Here is a 19,279-nt window from a genome sequence, read left to right as displayed (position 1 = left end):
TTATACTAAAAAAAGCACGGGTATCTTGATGCCACCTTGCTCGTTGTAGTCGAAAATTAGGCCAAAGCTGTTATATACAAATGTATGGCCAAGACAACTTTCAACTTGCACGAATTTAAGGAAGTATTGCGATCGTGAAAAATTTCGGTTTTCAGATTTCAATGGAAATATCCAACCCTGAATCCATTTTGACTAGTTTCGGGGTGACGTCTGTACGTACGTACATATCTTGTTGCATAATTCAAAAACGATTCGTGGTAGGATGTTAAAATTTAGGACTTAGGACTGTTGTAACATCTGGTTGTGCATCACTTTTTGATTGCAATCGACTGAACGAAAAGTGTCCAAAAAAGTCCAAAATCCCCCAAAAAAAAATGGATTTTGGACTTTTTCTTAACTGCAGTAATAAGCCCCATTGAGAGCTTTTCAACGATATATCATAAGTAATACTTATTTTCACTGGTTCCAGGGTTATAGCCAAACGAAATTTTAATTAATGAAATATTTGGGTCTTACAAGGGGAAGGGCACGACAGTTCGAATCAGACTTTATCTCCTTTTTTTTTAATTTAAATATATTGATTTAAAAAATTAACCTCCCATTGTAAAAAAGGTTTTACGAGAGTAATAATTCAAAAAGTAAAAAAAAAAAAAATAAATAAATAAATATGAAAAATATCAATTTTCATTGAAATAAAATTTTATGAACTTTTAATTTAAAAAAAAAAGTGAATATGTGATTTAATAGTCGTGCAAGGAAGTCATGTGGTTTCCACATCAGAATTTTTTTAATAAGATTTCAAAGTTGTTCAGATGTTCTCGGACACCCGGTTATATATATATATATATATATATATATATATATATATATATATATAGTGTAATACATCTAAATATTCCTAAACTAAATACACATGTGAACCATCTTTCTGTACATTTTTTAGACAATATCGGGGTTATTAGACGACTCAGAAAGCTCCACTTGCTGGAGCCTTTATATTTTTATTTTATGTTTTATATTGTAATGCGGTTAAAAAAATAATGTTAAATCTTCATTTTTATTAAATCTATATTTTTCATCAAAGCAAGGTAATTTTCTACATCTGTAATTATAAATAATAGAAGAAATCTTGTTTTTATATAAATAAATAAATAAATATATATATATAAATACAACTATTGTAATAGTAAATATATCACCTATTATTTTAAAAAATTAAGGTAAAAATTTATAGCTACGGTTACATACACTAAATATTTCAAAACATGCTTAATATATACCGTTTTAATATTTTAAAATTAAATCATGATTTTATAAGGAAAATATTATATCAAAGTTTATCTGAAATTTGTTGAAAAGTTGATAATTTTTCTCCCCGATATTTCAATATTATTCAATGTAGTATGCCTTACTTTGACAAGGTATATCAATGACTACGTTATACATTTTCTATAAAATTGTCCGTAAGGAAAATATTTCGTAAAATCAATTAATACTATTCTACATTCTTGTTCTGTTATTATCTGTTTTAATAAAATATGTGTCAAACTCCTTAATGAAAACATTATATAAAATCAATTGGTTACATTGTTGATAACATAACAACCAGAGAAAAAATTAATTTAATTTAATTTTTATAGAAATGAAAAATTATTTATTTTAAAAATGTACCACCATAATATACATTTTTTATAATAGATATCAAAATTGTTTATATTTATTCCCCAAAAACGAGAAAAATCATTAGAATTGAGCGGTTTTATCTTTCACATATTAAGCTGCATGGCATATAACGAGGTAAGAATTGATATCAGTAAAAAAATAACCCCTTACCCGGATTATTAAATTTCCAAATGTTCTATTTTAAAAAAATACTAAATTCTAAAATTAAAACATTTTATGTGGATTATTGCAACCTGCTGCAGATCGCAGGCGTTTTTCAACATTTAATAATACGTTTTTTGTGTCTTTTCTGTTTCAGAAATTAATAATATTGAATTTAAACAATTTTGGAAATAAATGCAACAATCGTATGTCTAGAAAGGAAACTGAACTTACAAAAATACTACAAGGTTTTTTAACAAATTCAAAAATAATCCATCGTAAATATTATTGAAAATAGAACATATTGAAAATATTTATTAAAAAATAAAATAAACCCATACCCAAACGTTTTAGAGAATCTTGTAACTTTTTACTCTTTCAAAAAATGTACGTTTAAGACTATTTTTCTCTAAATAAGGCGTCTTCTGTGAACAGTTTTTAACCTTAATAGCCTTAATATTAAGGTTATATATATATATTATTTTTGTATATATATATATATATATATATAAATAATATATTAGTGGTCCCAGACAATGCTTCGCTATAACTAAATTTGAGTGTATGAATTAAATAAATTTTGTATTATATTTGACGTATGTAATCTATTTCATTATGGTATTTCTTCCTCTGTTTCATTTCTTCTGTATTCTCCCATTCTCTTGGTTCGAATTGTGTGTCACCAATATTTTTTCGTTTTGGACGCATTGTTATTTTTAAATTACAAATTTTATCTTCTATATAAATATTAATATTATTATTTACGTTTTTTTTTTTTTTACATTTTTTGTAACTTACGAAACCAATGAAAGGAATAATATTACGAAAAAATAAATTGTACAATGTTAATTCACTATTAATTTTCTTTCTTTCTTTTTATGAGCTCCGCAATGTTTACCACAGTTCAATCTCACCAATCTCACTACTACATAAATCATAAAAAATTGACGTGGACATCACATGACATCTTATTAAACACGCCTATTAAATTACATATATACATTTTTAAAAGTGCATAAAATTTTATTTCACTAATAACTTCTGATTTTTTCATATATATTTTTTTATTGTTATTATAGAATTATCATTTATTGTATTATTTTTTATACAATCACAGGTTAATAATTATTAATGAAGCAATATATTTAAATTAAAAAAAAAGGAAATGAAATCGAATTCGAATCGATATGCCTTCCCCCTTCTAAGATCCAAATAGTTCATTAATTAAAATTTTATTTGGCTATAACTCTGGAACCAATGAAAATAAGTACCATTTATGATATATCGTTGAAAAGCCAAGAAAAACTGTTATCGTTGCAGTTAAGAAAAAATCCAAAATACAAATTTTTGGATTTTTCTCTGCCTGCAGCCGCAGTCGATTTTAACGGGCTGCGAATGAAACTTGCACGCACACGTTCGACATTGACTTCTGAGGTTGATGGACGACCGGTTGATTTTCGCTTGCACAAGCAACCGGTTTCACTGAATTGTTTATACCGTGCACGAATTGAATTGTCACTTGGTGGCTCCTTATGAAAGTCCAACCGAAACGCACGTTGCACAGAAATTACTGACTTTGACAAGTGAAATTCTAACACACAAAACGGCTTCTCGCTTCCCGTGGCAGCCATTTTCTCTTCTGTCGACGCCTAGCGAGCAAATGGTTTACTAACTGCCTAGTATAAGTGGAAAAAACTATTTAAAGTACTCTTTCGTACAGTAATTGTTTTATTCTTTTGAGTGAAATAGATTTTTTTTAATGAATTTTTTAAACTCCGAAGAACATTATAAAACGTCCTGTATAAGGCGTTTTAAAAGCCAATATGATCCTACGGGATACAACTTTGGGGTACGGCGAGCAACAACAATGTCGACATCATCCAAAGCTTCCAGAATAAAGTGCTGAGGAACATTTCAGAGGCGCCAAGGTTTGCGAAGAACAAGAAGATCCACGATTACTTAGGGATTTCTAGGATGATTCGTGAAGAAATCCACCGGTTAGGTTCAAAGTATGTACTTAAGCTTAACGCGGACAAAAACGATCTGGCTGTTAAATCTTTTGGATAATAGTGAAGATGTGAGACGACTAAAGAGGCTGCATGTATTGGGTCTAGTGATTGTTGTGCGTTGAATATCATCTTTTTGTTACTGAATTTTACTGATGTTATTTATGAATTAATTTACTTTAGTAATATTAATTCTTCTTGTTTTGTTGTTTCTGAATTTATTTAAGTTCCGTGGTTTTACCTTATTTTCTTATCTGTGACCAGTGTTAATTGTTATGCCTTCTTTTTACTTAGATTTGATAAGAAAGCTACCTATTTTAATGGGTACCATGATTTGACTTCAAGAAAATTTCGACATATTTTCGCGTTTCACATCCCCCAGACCACAAAACCACTTTAAGTTCAAAAGTTTATATATATATATATATATATATATATATATATATATATAAACAAGCAGACCCGGCAATACTTCGCTGTTGCTAGATTTGAGTATATATATATATAAATATATATATATATAATATATATATATATATAAATAAATATATATATATATATACACACACTCAAATACATAAAATATAAAATAAATAATAAAATATAGTTTAAATGAACACAATTGAAAGTTTGATAAAACATTAACAAAATGAACATTACGGAACTTCACAAAATTTTACTTTTCCTTTTTACCCTTTTTCCGTTTCCCTTTCCTCCATTTCCCTTTCCCACTTTCGTATTGATTAAATTTGAAGTTTTCCTTAACTTTAGGTATAAATCTTTTTTTATTCCTTTTTTGGCACCGGTGAAATCTACCACCGCCTTCCGGCGTACCGAAACGAATTTTTTCCCCATGTATATAACATATGATCTTTTTTTATACTAAATTACTTGTTTTGCTGTTAACCATTTAATTTTTATTCTTTTCAATGCCTATGTTAATCTATGTTGCCATTTAACTTTTTTTTTTGTTTCTAACAGTTAATTTTCAAATTGTTTGTTCTTTGTTATGCTTAGTTGTATTTTTATTCGTTATAATTCTTACTGTACTATACTTTGTTTAAACCTTTATATTGTCCTGGGAGATATCACTGGATGCCTCCCTTTCACGTCATTATTACACTGTTCAATTTACTTATAGTTTCACTGTTCAGGAAACTGTAAATAAAGCAATACATACAAAAAAGAGCTCCAAAATATTCTTAGCCTAAAATTTGAGATATTTTTAAGTGCACTTTATAACATTTTAAGAATAAGTATGTTTGTACGGGGGTATATTTTTAAAAAGTTTTTGTTGGTTTAACAAATCAGTTTTGGAATTTTTTTATTATATTTCTTAAGAATAAGAAAAGTCAAAAATTAAATAAATCAGGAACGTTGTTGGTTGTAGGAGTAAAAATAATTCTAATTTATTACTACGGGAAGGATAAATCTTAAGCTCTTTGCATATATCGTAAAGTTCAGTATCTATTTTACAAAGTTGTTTTAAAAGGTTTTTACTTTAAACATACTAACGATTAAATAAAAAAAAACAAAACACACAATCCATAATAGTAGCAGGCGACCCGATTCTGTGACATGATTCGCAATTTTTTTTTTTTAATGTATACTTTTATAAATAAAATAAAAATAAAAATATAGTGCGTTGAACTTTTTTCATCCGAGTTAAAATAGGTTCGTAATGTTGAAAACCATTTATTTTAATGAAATTCAGATCGCATTTACATGAAAATTTTTTTTATGACCCAACCTTTTTCTTTAGTTTTATCGAACGTAGGCTATTGCCGTTTCATCTAATGTTCTCCTGAAATTACGGTAGTTATAAGAGTAGCATCAATAAAGCGAAAGTCTTTATTTCAAATAAACTGAATATTAAATTTTTGACATTAGATTAAAAACCTAACCTTAATAAAATTAAAAATCAATTTTACTTACTTTAAGATCCAAACGAACCTAGTAGATATAGCCAATTACATAAAAAGAACTGCTTTATTAAAGTTGAACTTCATAAAGCAGGATATAATTATACAATTGTAGTTATCAAATAAATGTAAACTTAAAATGTAAAAAAAAAAAAACACAGTTTAATTTTCCATATCTGGAAGACTCAATCAAAGTGCTAATTAGGGACTAACATGTTAATAGTCTTGAGATGTATTCTTGTATTTAATGGAAAAAGACCGCTGGATATTTTTATTCAATTATATTTAATCGAGTATGACTATGTTAGTTATTTTGTAAGATAGTATTAATGAAAAATAAACTGAAATTAATGTTAAAATTATGTTTATAGAATGTTAAAACATACTACAATGTGGTTGACTATTTTTATTCAATTATGACTATGTTAATTATTTTCTAAGTTAGTCTTGAAATCTATTTTCCATTATAAATAAATTAAAACCAGTATAAAATCAAACTTCTTACTAAGAAATAATAATAATAAAAAAATTCCAACTTTCTCGCTTAGATTATGGATGATAATAGAAAACATTAGCCTTCACAATTATCACAATCTAGCAATTTTTTTAGAAATTTATCTTGCGATATAAAATGAATAATAATAATATTCAATTTAAAAAAAAATAATATGAAGAATGTCTGTCCCACGAAGAAACGGAGAAAATTTCAGCACTTGATTTGTAAAATTAATGAAAAAAGTTAACAAAAATGAAGGTCTGGAAACGCTTTGCTTTCGAATCACAACTAACGAAATATTTCTCCTGGATTTCAGCTCTTCTAATAAAATGAAACCCTACTGTAATTTTTTGAACCCAAATTAAGGAGTAAAGTTGGTGGTTTCATATGTAATTTGAGCTGGGAAATAGGATAAAACAGGTCCCAGAACTGTTTTTAAGATATATAGTTTTTAAGATATCCGAAAATAAAACATTCAATGTAAATTTTTTTTTAGGTTTGTAATACAATAGCTTTGTTAAGTGACTAATAAATGACGAAAATTTAGTAACAAAAGATTTTAATTATTAGAAAATTAGTGTAAATAAAGTTAATAAAAAGTAAGTAAAATCTTTTAAAAGTTGGTTTTTTATTAAAGCATTCTTTTTAAATATTCTTCGGTGAATCAGCAGTTACGAACGGAAGGGTCATTTCCAGCAAATGACCCTTCTGTTTTTTGATGAACGCCATGTAAATCATCGTGATACTGATGAACATCGTGTGATTTAGAAAGTCACTGGAAATATTTTGTCTGGTAGAGTGCTGTGCACATTGTAAAAGGGGAAATTTCAAGCAATTACTGTAACTGAGGTTTGATATTCGTTACCACTTATCTTTCCATGTATTTTTTTTTGTTTTGCTATATTAAGAATAACGTGTTTATTAGGTGCAGAAAGAATAATACGATTATCTGTCGATTTTTCGTCTGTTTTGCTTCAGTAAAAAAAAAACATTTTTAAACGTTTTTGTTTACTTTTTATTGGCTGTATTTCAATTAATTTTCTCAGAATTAAAATCTCTACAAGTTTTATTACTAAATATTTCGCATTTATTAGTCATTTAACAAAGCTATTCTACTAGAAACCTAAAAAAAATTGTTTTCGACACCTAATTTTGTGTTTTCCGTCGGATATTCTAAAATTACAGTAGGGGTTTTCGGAGGATTTCATAAGAAAGCTACCTATTCTAATGGTTCGACTATGGCCTATGATTCGACTTCCAGGAAATTTCGACAGATCTTTGCGTTTCACATCCCCCAGACCCCAAAACCACCGTCAGTTCAAAAGTTTATACATACATTTATATATCTATTTATATTTATTCACTTTTTTGAGGACACAACTGCGGTAATTTTAGACCAATCACTTTGAAATTGATAGATAAAATATAACGACCCAAAATCTCGGTCGAATTCGTTAATGGGCAAAATCGGACCACAGAGGTGGAAATGGTTTCTTTTTCTCGAAAAAAAACAAAATATCTTTATAACTTTTTTATTAAGTAAAATATCAAATTCGTTTAAAGTTCCTACTATTCTTCGGATAAGGACCTAAAACCTAAGTAAAGTTTTTTGATATCACCAACCATTGGCCCAGGAGGTGGAAAAAATGGCGTTTCGAAGACAAAACGACATACCTTCCTTAATAGGCACAGTATCGAATCAGTTTAAAGTGGTTGTTAGTCCTCTAAACATTACCAAAAACTTTTGTCTGAAACAATTCCTTACGGTAAGGGATGACCAAAATATTGCTGGAGTTGTTAGAAGATGGGGCTTGTTGTATGCTAAACATATGAAACTTTTTTTCACATGCAACCATTATCGTATTAAGTAAATTTAATAAAATAAAAAATATCTTAAAATTACAGTAGGGCTTTTTTTTATTATTAGACGAGCTGAAATCCGGAGAAATTTTTCGTTAGCCGTAACTTGAAAACAAAGCGATTCTAGATCTATGTTTATATGAACTTTTTCCATTATCTTCTCTAGTAGAGCAAGTGCTGAAAGTTCTCCGTTTCTTTGTGGAAAATTCTGTATATTAATTTTTTTTTTTTTTAAGAAGTTTTAATTCTATTGTTACTCGGATTATTAATTTTATATCGCAAGATAAATTTAAAATAATGCTAGATTGTGGTAATTGTGGGTGGCCAATTTTTTCTAATGTTATCCATAATCTAACCGAGAAAGTTGGAATCGCAACGATTAGCCATGTAATACTCCAATCATATGTTTAAAATGTTTAGTTTAATTCATATTTACGTCTATTACGAAGTTAAATGAAGCACATAGAGACTAATACACAACTTATGCTCGTTGGCGCCAGCAGCCCAGTTAACGAAATTGAGCGTATGCATTAACGTATAATTTACTGTTTGTGTGGAATCCCGTAAAATTAGGTTATATCACCGTAGTTCAGGATAAATTTGAGACAATTAAGCTGTCCTCTCAGACCACTGTGTATGCTAGCTTATAATGAAATTTGTAAAAAGAATGAAGGAATGTAGAGACTTATAAACGATCTATTCGAAGTACAATAAGCTGAACTAAACACAGATTAAAATAATTACACTCTACACTTTATTTATATTATTTTTTGATATTTATTTATAAAAAAAATAATATTCTTAGAACTGTTAGCCTTCTCATATTTTATACAATTTGTAAGGGCGTTCAGTAACCAACCGCCCAATACCTAATCAAACTTTGTACCTTATCCTGCTCATATCTGTGGAGTAAGGATGCAGACGCCTATCAATGACGACAGATTTTGTGACCGGAATGAAAGTTTCAGTGTTTTAATTCCCGCCTCTCTTGTTTCATTACAACAAACTAGAAATAAAAAATATTTTCTAACAGAATGAAGTTTTTTGTTAATTTTAAAACGAAATTCCAAATCTACATATTTCTCTCAATCCAACCGACATCACTAAAAAATTATAGAATAAAATTATTAAATTTACTTAAAATAATAGAACGTAATTTATTTTCTAAAAATTAAATTATGATGTAGTTAAAACTCACAAAAATACTAAAAAAGTTTTCTAAAAAAGATGGCAAATTATCTTTTAAGAAATTTAAGAGACATTTCCTGTAAGGTGATTTTCTAAAATAAATAATCCAATAATATACTCGTTATTAATACCGTACCAAATATTACGATAAAAATTGCGTTGGAAATTACATTCTACTGTGTGATATGGCTTTTAGAATCACCATTGACGATTATTTTCGTCAACTATTAGTTTTAATTTCAATTCTTAAAAAATATTGCCTCATCAGTAAATAAAATAGAACTTTGTGATGTTGTCTTGAAACCAGAGCCAGAAATTTAGATACAACGGAAAGCCTCCAGGTAATAAATCTTGAACCACCTTCAAATGGTAAGAGTAGAAGTCTTCTTTACGAAGTATTATTCGTCATCATACAGTATAGTGCGACAAATCGGTGTGATTCGAAGTTTGCCTAACACTAAGACCCGGTCAGGCTATATTGAACTTCTCGAAATACGTTTTGCTCTTCATGGAAACAAGGAATATATATATATATGGATGTAAATATATACTGGTGAATTAATAAAATTTGTTCAATGTATTTTTTCAAAACTATAATTTTCGTTTTTTAATATTCGCATCATAACACATTGAAATTTAAATTATATATTATTTAATTACCTTTTTATTTAGTTTTAATAACTGAATTTCTCTATAAGTATTTTCAATTATTGACATGAATCTTGTTCTGATTAATAAGTATTTTATAATATTTTTTCCGCGTTTTAGTTTGTTTTGTTTTTAATAAAAGTAAAACTTCTTAACTCTTCTATATGTACTGTTGAAATTAATTTCGTAAATTTTCTCAGAATTAAATTCTGTATAATTTTTTTTTTTGTATAAGTTTAGTTGTTTACTGGGTAGTTAATGGCGTTATTGTACATAGTCTGAAAGAGATCCTGTGACAAATGTTTGTGTTTTACAATAATTTTCAAAAAAATTACTACAAATATAAATTCTGGAACCAGTTTATTCATCTTTTCACGTCAAAAACCATGTGAAAATATCAAATTTTCCTTTTATGTTCAAAGAATTTCAGTCTTTCCTTCTTTTTCTTTATAGCCTCACGGAACCACCGTAAGGTATTACTTCAGAGGATAAGTGAGGATGATATGTATGAATATAAATGAAGTGTATAGTCTTGTACAGTCTTCGGTTGACCATTTCTGAGAAGTGTCGTTACTTGAAACCCAATCATCAAAGAACCCTTGTATAAAAATATAGTTTCAATTTTGGAAGAAGGGGGAATTTAGGGAAACCTTTTTTTAAATGAGACAGATAAGCATGCATGCATGACTGATCTGAATATAAAGTGGGGTTAACTTTGCAAAATGTTTAGAAAATTGACACCAAAAAACTATTTATCCCCTTGGAGATATTGTCCACAAACCTTTACCTTCAAATTGCCTCATATACCCCTACACCAGTGTCGTAACAAAATTTCATCAAAATCGGATTATTCAGTCAAATGATTTAAATCTCAAAATAAACTAACACCCTTACATACGTACGAACGCGTGTTCAGAACTAAACGAAGTGACGCGGCGTGATTGAAGGCCATACTAAAGACGCTGCGCAACAAATATGCGCAAAGGCTCTTCCGATTTTTACTCGGGTTTTTATTTCGCGACCGATCGGACCTTGAAAAAAAATAACCCTATTGAATATTTTGTAACAGTTTTTTGTGTTCTTAGGCTTAGTAGTAGTGTAAGTCGTCCAAAAAAAAATACTTTGGGGACAATATTGGGGAGCAGATCAAAGTTTAAAAATATCGATATTTAAAATTTTTTAAACTTTTTTGGTTTATTAAAAAAACATATAATGATAATTTTACAATAATACTTCATCATAAATTACCTCCATCACAAAAATCATTACGTAATTTTTTCGTGTATCGTTCATTTTTTTTCCACTATATAATAATAAATAACCAATGCCAGGAAAATATTACAACTTTGTTATGAAATATTTTTGACTTCCTCAATATCATAATTATATTTAAAACAAATTATTTATGTTAACTAGTGGTTCCTTGCTGCTTTGCATCGTTATTATTACAAAGTAATGCATATTTTAAAAAAACTGGATAAAAACTTATTCCATTTTGTCTCGTCCCCAACCCTCTTGTCTTTCTCTTTCCTTTCTACTACAGGTAAAATTCGTGCTCAAAACCTATTTCCAGTCCGTTCATTCGTTTTACTGGACGGATCGAGCTGATTTTTTCCTTGTGCTCGGAATGGCCTGAAAATATGTCATCAAGCATTAACGGAACTTCAAAGTAATTTTCCTGTGAGAAATAACACCGGAATTTCGTCAATTAAGGAATAAATAAGAATTTTTTAAGTATTTCCCAGAGAAGACCAAGTTTGGATTTCGATAATGCTTGATGACATACCTGACGGTCATTTTAGGCAAAGAATAAGAAAAAAATCAGCCCGATCCGTCCAGTAGAACTGGAAATGGGTTTTTGGCCCCTTTGTTTAATATTTAACTTTTTTTTAACTATTAAGTGTAAAATTTGTAAAATAAAATTTACATAAAGAAAGATTATGTTAGTTTTATGTACTACACCTAAAAACTGAATTATTTTAAAAATCGTAGTTAATTGTAATTGTAATTGTTATCTAAGCATTGAGGATTCATTTTAGTTATATGTTCCTTCTTAAAATAATTAAAAATTAAAACAAAAATAAATTAACTATTTTCATTGAAAATACGCGTATTATTTTTATATTTTTTTTGTAATTTAAATTGATAGTCTTTCTCTGGTTGAAACAGTTTTTATTTAATTTAATTGTCAGGTATCCATTATATAAAATAAATAGATTTAACGAGACAAGAATGAAAATTAAAACTATCTTTTTGGGAAATATTTATTTAACGCTTTCAGACAAAACGTTTCTTCTAGGTAATAAACTGATACTCGCAACAACGGTATATGGTTTAACCGAGACATAAATTAATAACCTGAAACTGTTTCCGATCTATGCCATACAGATATCATCTAGTTCAAATAATTTTACTAGTTAAAATAACTATTGAACCGTGAGTAATTCCACTTGTATGTACAGAATTAATTATAAGCAAAATTATGATACGGGTTGTACATAACGTCGCATGGATAAAATGCAGATGAAGTTCTGTTATCAGTATACATTGAATAAATCATACCCTCGTTATGTGTGTACATAAAACGCAATTATATATCTGTATAAATAATTTAGATGTGAAGATATAGTTTGGGGTATACATATTTAATACAAATATTACTTCGTGCATAAATTCTTGTTTTTCATGCTTATTTCACCTTCTGTTTCAGTTACTTTGAACATCTCGTACAGCAGTTATTTATGTACTGACGCGAATGTTTATCTTTTTAGCTATTTAAATATTACGGTAACATAACTTCTATTTACCAGGGTATCTATTTGATGAATTTAAGAGAAGTAAAAATATTTACTTGATTACACAGGTTATGTTCGTCTAAACGGAAAAAATATAACCCTGTCCACTTGTATAATTTGTAACATATAAAACTCAATACGTTTAGGTCCTAATTTATTCCTTTAAATATTTTTTCTCGTTTAATATTTTTATCAAATATGCTTTCTTATACATAATGTATTTATAGTTTTTGTAATATCAATAGGAAGACTAACAAAATTATCGAATTTAAAAAAAATTGTAATAAACTTAATTTAATCGAAATTGAGATTTGGGATAACTTTCATCTTGATTTCCCTGCGGTTATGTATGTAGGTAGATACTCTTATTGTGCAGGGGAAATGACCTTAAAGCGGAAATAATAGAGACTACGGTGGACGGAGAGTGATAAACAAAGAACTGTTTAAAAAGATACTATACTATGTCTTTAATAGTATAAATGCATACTATCGCAAATAAGCAGATGCTTCTCTTAGTTTTTATTGTTTATTACAGTTTAGTCGTTTTATAAGTTGGAAGATTTATCTATCTTTAGAATACCCTCCCAGTTTTGGTAATTACTACTAACAGCAAAAATGATTGAAAAATAGTTATAAGAAATTTATATAAATTATTTATAAGAAAGAAAAAGTTCAGTCCGGCTGAATCTTTATATAAATAATTTATTACAGTAAAACTTTTAACAGGCAAAAATTATATTACAATTTAATCAAACTTTTTTGGAAAATACTTTTTAAATATTAAACCTAGGCTCTAGTCATCTTAACGGAATATTATTTATTTAAAAAACCTCATCCTGATTAAAAAACTTAAGACTTAAAATCTCAAAGGGAAAATCATTAAGCAAAACAGGATATAACAAAAAAATTAAAGGTTTTTTCCGTCTCTATAGAAAAAAAAATCAATTAATTCCATTGCTCTCAAAAGGGCCAAATTTTAGCAAAAATTTCAAGAAGATAAGGTTTGAATAAAATAAAATAAAAAACATCATTTTTAAAGAAAAAAATTTTCAAAATTTTGAAACAGTATCATTCGTGGTAGGCAAAAACTGATATTGAAGAGGGAGTGACAAGGAAGTTTACCTGATAAATTAATATTATTAATTTTTATGGTTAACAAAAAATAAAGAAATTTTTGTACAAGTTATAAATCTGTAAAGTTTATACAGGGGGTTCCGCCTCCGGACGGAATCCCCCTACATCCTACTGTGTTCATTACTTTCATGCTTGTGAGAATAATGCTGATAAATAAAAATTAAAGCCTAATCAATCTATAAAAATTATTAGTGTACTGTATTTTTTTCAGATCGGCAGTTTGTACAGCACAGTACACCAAACTTTGAACGACCTGAAGTATTCAGATTTTAGAATAGTCAGCCCCCATCTTAAAATCAGTAGTTATACTTGTTACCCGTCCTTCGTATGGGTAAGAAAAAAGTATTTTGCATGAACTTAAAATTACCCGAGAAATACCACTAGGAGGTGACCATACTTCGTTTCTAATTTTTTTTTTTACTGCCTTTTTTTTGTTATGCCTTTGTGTTTTTTTTTAATTTTATATTTTTTATCTTTTGTGGAACAGTTTGTGAACAACATAATCTGAAAAAAATGGACTTGTACACAATATTTACAGCTTTTAATCTGGAATGTATATATATATACATTAATGTATATATATTTATCTGTATATATATATATATATATATATATACAGATTGTTCCCACGGGAGACTCTGGAGCAAGCCAAGTACAGCTGCCCATGCGAGAAGCATTGATTCTCCAAGTGGAGACCAGCCACTTTTAGTGACGACTGCCTTTGTGACTTATTGATTGACATCGATCAAGTAACTTTAAGTGGAAACTGGAGGCACTTAAAAGTGAAGTTCAAGTCTACAGGAATGTATCCCTACACTGTCGGACTTCTAAAGCTTCTTTTTTTGTAGAAAATTTAATTTCAAATATTGCCTTCTAGTGGTCTTCCAAACGTCATAGATGGTATATTTTTCAAGTTCAGTACACAAATTTGATTAAAATTTGGAAAACTTCATATAAAATTTGGTAGAAGATCTGGGAAAAAGTTGGATAGGAAAAAAATTAGTACCAGTGATAGTAACATAATATTAAGGGACGGTAATTATGTCAAAGTAATTTCAAGTGGTCTTATAATTCCATTTGACCAACGGTATGGTCATACTAAAGTTAAATATCGGCAAGGAACATAATTTAGTTATTACAAGCAATTAAAACAGCCACCATCTTGAAACGGTGAAACACTTCATAATGGAAATAGTCATATATTCTTTCCAGGTATAAAAACTATGTACTGCAAAATTTTAGCTCAATCGGTTAAGCAGTTTTTACGTGAAAGAGTAAAAGACGCACAGAAACCACTAGATTTATATATATATCAAATTTTTTCGTCAGAATATTAATTTTATTCTGTTATGTAGGTGGTACAATTTCCAAGTAAAGAATAGAAATTTGATTAAAATTTGGAAAACTAAACGGTAGAAAGTGAGGGAAAAATTAGGATAAAAATAAATAAATTAGTATCAATGATATTGATATAATATTAAAGGGCAAAAAATTACGTGAAAATAATCTTATAAAAAAAAGTGTTTCATTGTATCTCAAGATATGCATACAATAAGGTTTAGGGAGACACAAATTAATTATATTATAAACTCCTAAATTTGTCCAGTCTGTATGTACCACTCCACGTTTAATGAAAGTGCAGTAATCTAATTAACTATTGCGTTCAAATATTTTATTATTGTAATCTTATCATATGTTAATTAAAATAAAAAAGAAATAATATATTTAATTTAAAATATAAAAATAATAAATACAAAGTAACGACGTTCTTACCGCATACTGCAACACTTTCATCTTTTCCATTAAGGCATTCTGGTATTCCATTACACACATTGTTCGGTGAAACGCATGTTCGATCATCACAATGAAATACAGAATCACTTGAATTGCAACTGAATGAATATCTATGATCAGCTGTAATCATAAAAAAATACATATATTACAAGTCAATAAAGTAAATAAATAATATTAAAAACATTCATGCAGGTATATCTCACAAACATAAGTAAGTATTATCCTGCTTTGTAAAAAATGTTACATTATATGCAGGTACCGGAAAGGAATCAAAGTTCCCGGACAGATCCTCAGACATTTCAAACACAATAATTCCAAAGATAAAAACCGCTCGACACGCACATTTTTTTTCGGATCCAGGGGGGTGATTTTACTCAATCCAAAGAATCAAGAACAAGAAAGAAATAATTAGACTGTGAAAAAGGTTTATCTACCTATAATGGGAATTCCACAACAGACGACTTATTTTTTATACATCTATAGTTTTCCGGCCCCTGCAGCCGGACACGCAATTAAGCATAAACTCAGCTCCGGGGGATGCTTTCACCTCAAACTACTTCCGAAGAACGCAAAGCTCCACCCAGACAGCTGAGACTCGGTCTTTTTGCGTGCCATGCCTCAAATGAGGAATCCCCAAAAGGGAACTCCCCACCGGAACTCCGGTCTTGAGGTCTCGCCTCTAGTGGGGGAATCCCCCAAAGGGATACTCTTCCGAGACTACGGTCTTACATCCCCCTCAATGGAATCTCAAAGGAGTCCCCACCCGATCATTGAAGGTGGAAGACCGAAGCCTCCCACCCATTCCAGTTGGAGCTGCCTCTCAAAGACACCATGACGTTACTGTGAAGACACAACTCCTGACGCAGACGGGGCCGTCTTGCATCCTTGACTTCTGGGCGCATGACCGTACAACTTGCAGGAGGTACATCGAGGGTCCTGCTTACAAACTTTACGTGTATGGCCGGCCTTACCACACGTAAAACAATGGCCACTTCTATCGGCGCCATTACAGAACAGCAGATGAGTTGTAACTATAAAAGGTTACTACTGTAAGGTAAGTTTAGGAGATAGTCATTTCTAAAAAAATACGTAGAGGTAAGGAGAGTTTTCTTTATGTTGAAAGCAACACGTAAGTAATCAAAAATTTTTAATTCAAAACGAATATGGCTGACAAAAAAATGGTGTTACGTTTTTATTAGCATATTCATCCACAACGTTTTTAAGACTATCCACAATTTTAAGGCTTTCAAGGCTTTTTTTAAGGTCTTTAAGCCTTTCATGAAAATCCACAATTCCAGGAATTATTTTATAGGCGTAAATCACATCACAATAAACTCGGGATGAGATCAGCAACTAAATAACCAATAAACCAACCTAAACACACACACACACACACACACACACACACACACACACACACACACACACACACACACACACACACACACACACACACACACACACACACACACACACACACACACACACACACACACACACACACACACACACACACACACACACACACACACACACACACACACACAAACTGATTTAAATCAGTTACTGCGAGAACTGTATTTTCAATGTTTATAAAGGAAAGAGCTTAAAAAACTTTACAATTATTGCAGTTTTACCGTTCCGAAAAAAAGTGTGTGAAAATGAAATCCAGCTACAAAAATGTAATTATTGCGTAATTCATACTTAGGACTATATTTCTAGTTTTTCTACATTTTATTTTATCGCTAATATTTTCATTTTTAATTCTAATATTCGGTAATATTTTAATTGTGTTAAAATATTAACTTAATTGGAGTTATTTTTTTCGTTTATCAGTTTATCTTCGAAATAATCCGGTTTGCTATAACGCGAGTATAACGGTTGTCTTCAGATGGTCATGTTATAGCGGGGTTCGTACTGCATCTTGACACACACACACACACACACACACACACACACACACACACACACACACACACACACACACACACACATAATTTCCTACTTTTCAAATAATTGTTTTAATTCCAAGTGTTAAATTATAGTATACATTCAAATGTGTTGTGCTTTAATAAAGTAGTACTGTGCATTAATTTACGGTATTTTGGATTTAAATCAGTTACTGCGAGAACTGTATTTTCAATGTTTATAAAGGAAAGAGCTTAAAAAACTTTACAATTATTGCAGTTTTACCGTTCCGAAAAAAAGTGTGTGAAAATGAAATCCAGCTACAAAAATGTAATTATTGCGTAATTCATACTTAGGACTATATTTCTAGTTTTTCTACATTTTATTTTATCGCTAATATTTTCATTTTTAATTCTAATATTCGGTAATATTTTAATTGTGTTAAAATATTAACTTAATTGGAATTATTTTTTTCGTTTATCAGTTTATCTTCGAAATAATCCGGTTTGCTATAACGCGAGTATAACGGTTGTCTTCAGATGGTCATGTTATAGCGGGGTTCGTACTGCATCTTGACACACACACACACACACACACACACACACACACACACACACACACACACACACACACACACACACACACACACACACAACGAAAGAAAATAAATCTTTTATTACATAATAGTTTGGTTATTGTGGATGGATAGGGTATAAATTAATTTGACGTCATAACTTTATTAGCAGGTGAATTGTGATTTAAATCAAGAGTGCATGTTCTATTTTTAATTTGCAGAATAATCTTTTGTGAATAAATGTTTAATATTAGACTGAACGTTTTTTAAAAGAGTTACATAATAAAAACGATCACAATTTTCTTTTATGATTATATTTATTAATACAGTACGAACTCGCTATAACGCCGTTTAAAATAACGTGGTTAGAAAGATGTTCCATCCCCCCCACAAAAAAAAAGAAAAATTGTTACCAGATGTAAAAATATTTCTACTTTTAATAGGAATATAGAAACCTATTTTAACTATGTATTCGTATTTAATAATAAATTAAACAGAATAAATAAATACTCTAATAAATTCAACTTTTGTGTAATTACACGTAGTTGTAAAAAATAAATATGAACTACAAGCAAACAAAAATAATTTCCTACTTTTCAAATAATTGTTTTAATTCTAAGTGTTAAATTATAGTATACATTCAAATGTGTTGTGCTTTAATAAAGTAGTACTGTGCATTAATTTACGGTATTTTGGATTTAAATCAGTTACTGCGAGAACTGTATTTTCAATGTTTATAAAGGAAAGAGCTTAAAAAACTTTACAATTATTGCAGTTTTACCGTTCCGAAAAAAAGTGTGTGAAAATGAAATCCAGCTACAAAAATGTAATTATTGCGTAATTCATACTTAGGACTATATTTCTAGTTTTTCTACATTTTATTTTATCGCTAATATTTTCATTTTTAATTCTAATATTCGGTAATATTTTAATTGTGTTAAAATATTAACTTAATTGGAATTATTTTTTTCGTTTATCAGTTTATCTTCGAAATAATCCGGTTTGCTATAACGCGAGTATAACGGTTGTCTTCAGATGGTCATGTTATAGCGGGGTTCGTACTGCATCTTGAGAATACCTGTACTGTTTCGAATAATACCCATCCTGTATCTGATATACCTGTTTCGATT

The 19,279-nt window shown here is 29.3% G+C and overlaps 1 protein-coding gene across 1 annotated transcript in view; it reads right to left on the bottom strand.

The window, feature by feature from the left end:
* LOC142326852 (G-protein coupled receptor GRL101-like) overlaps positions 1–19,279 on the bottom strand; it is a 289,318-nt gene that overhangs the window by 162,508 nt on the left and 107,531 nt on the right. Inside the window, exon 2 of the mRNA XM_075369587.1 lies at positions 15,647–15,787. Coding sequence (XP_075225702.1) covers positions 15,647–15,787 — 141 coding nt within the window. The remainder of the gene's footprint in view (positions 1–15,646; positions 15,788–19,279) is intronic.

The sequence above is a fragment of the Lycorma delicatula genome, chromosome 6, assembly GCF_047948215.1.
Source record: "Lycorma delicatula isolate Av1 chromosome 6, ASM4794821v1, whole genome shotgun sequence".
Taxonomy (NCBI): Eukaryota; Metazoa; Arthropoda; class Insecta; order Hemiptera; family Fulgoridae; genus Lycorma; species Lycorma delicatula.
This window is presented reverse-complemented; position numbering and strand designations above follow the sequence as displayed.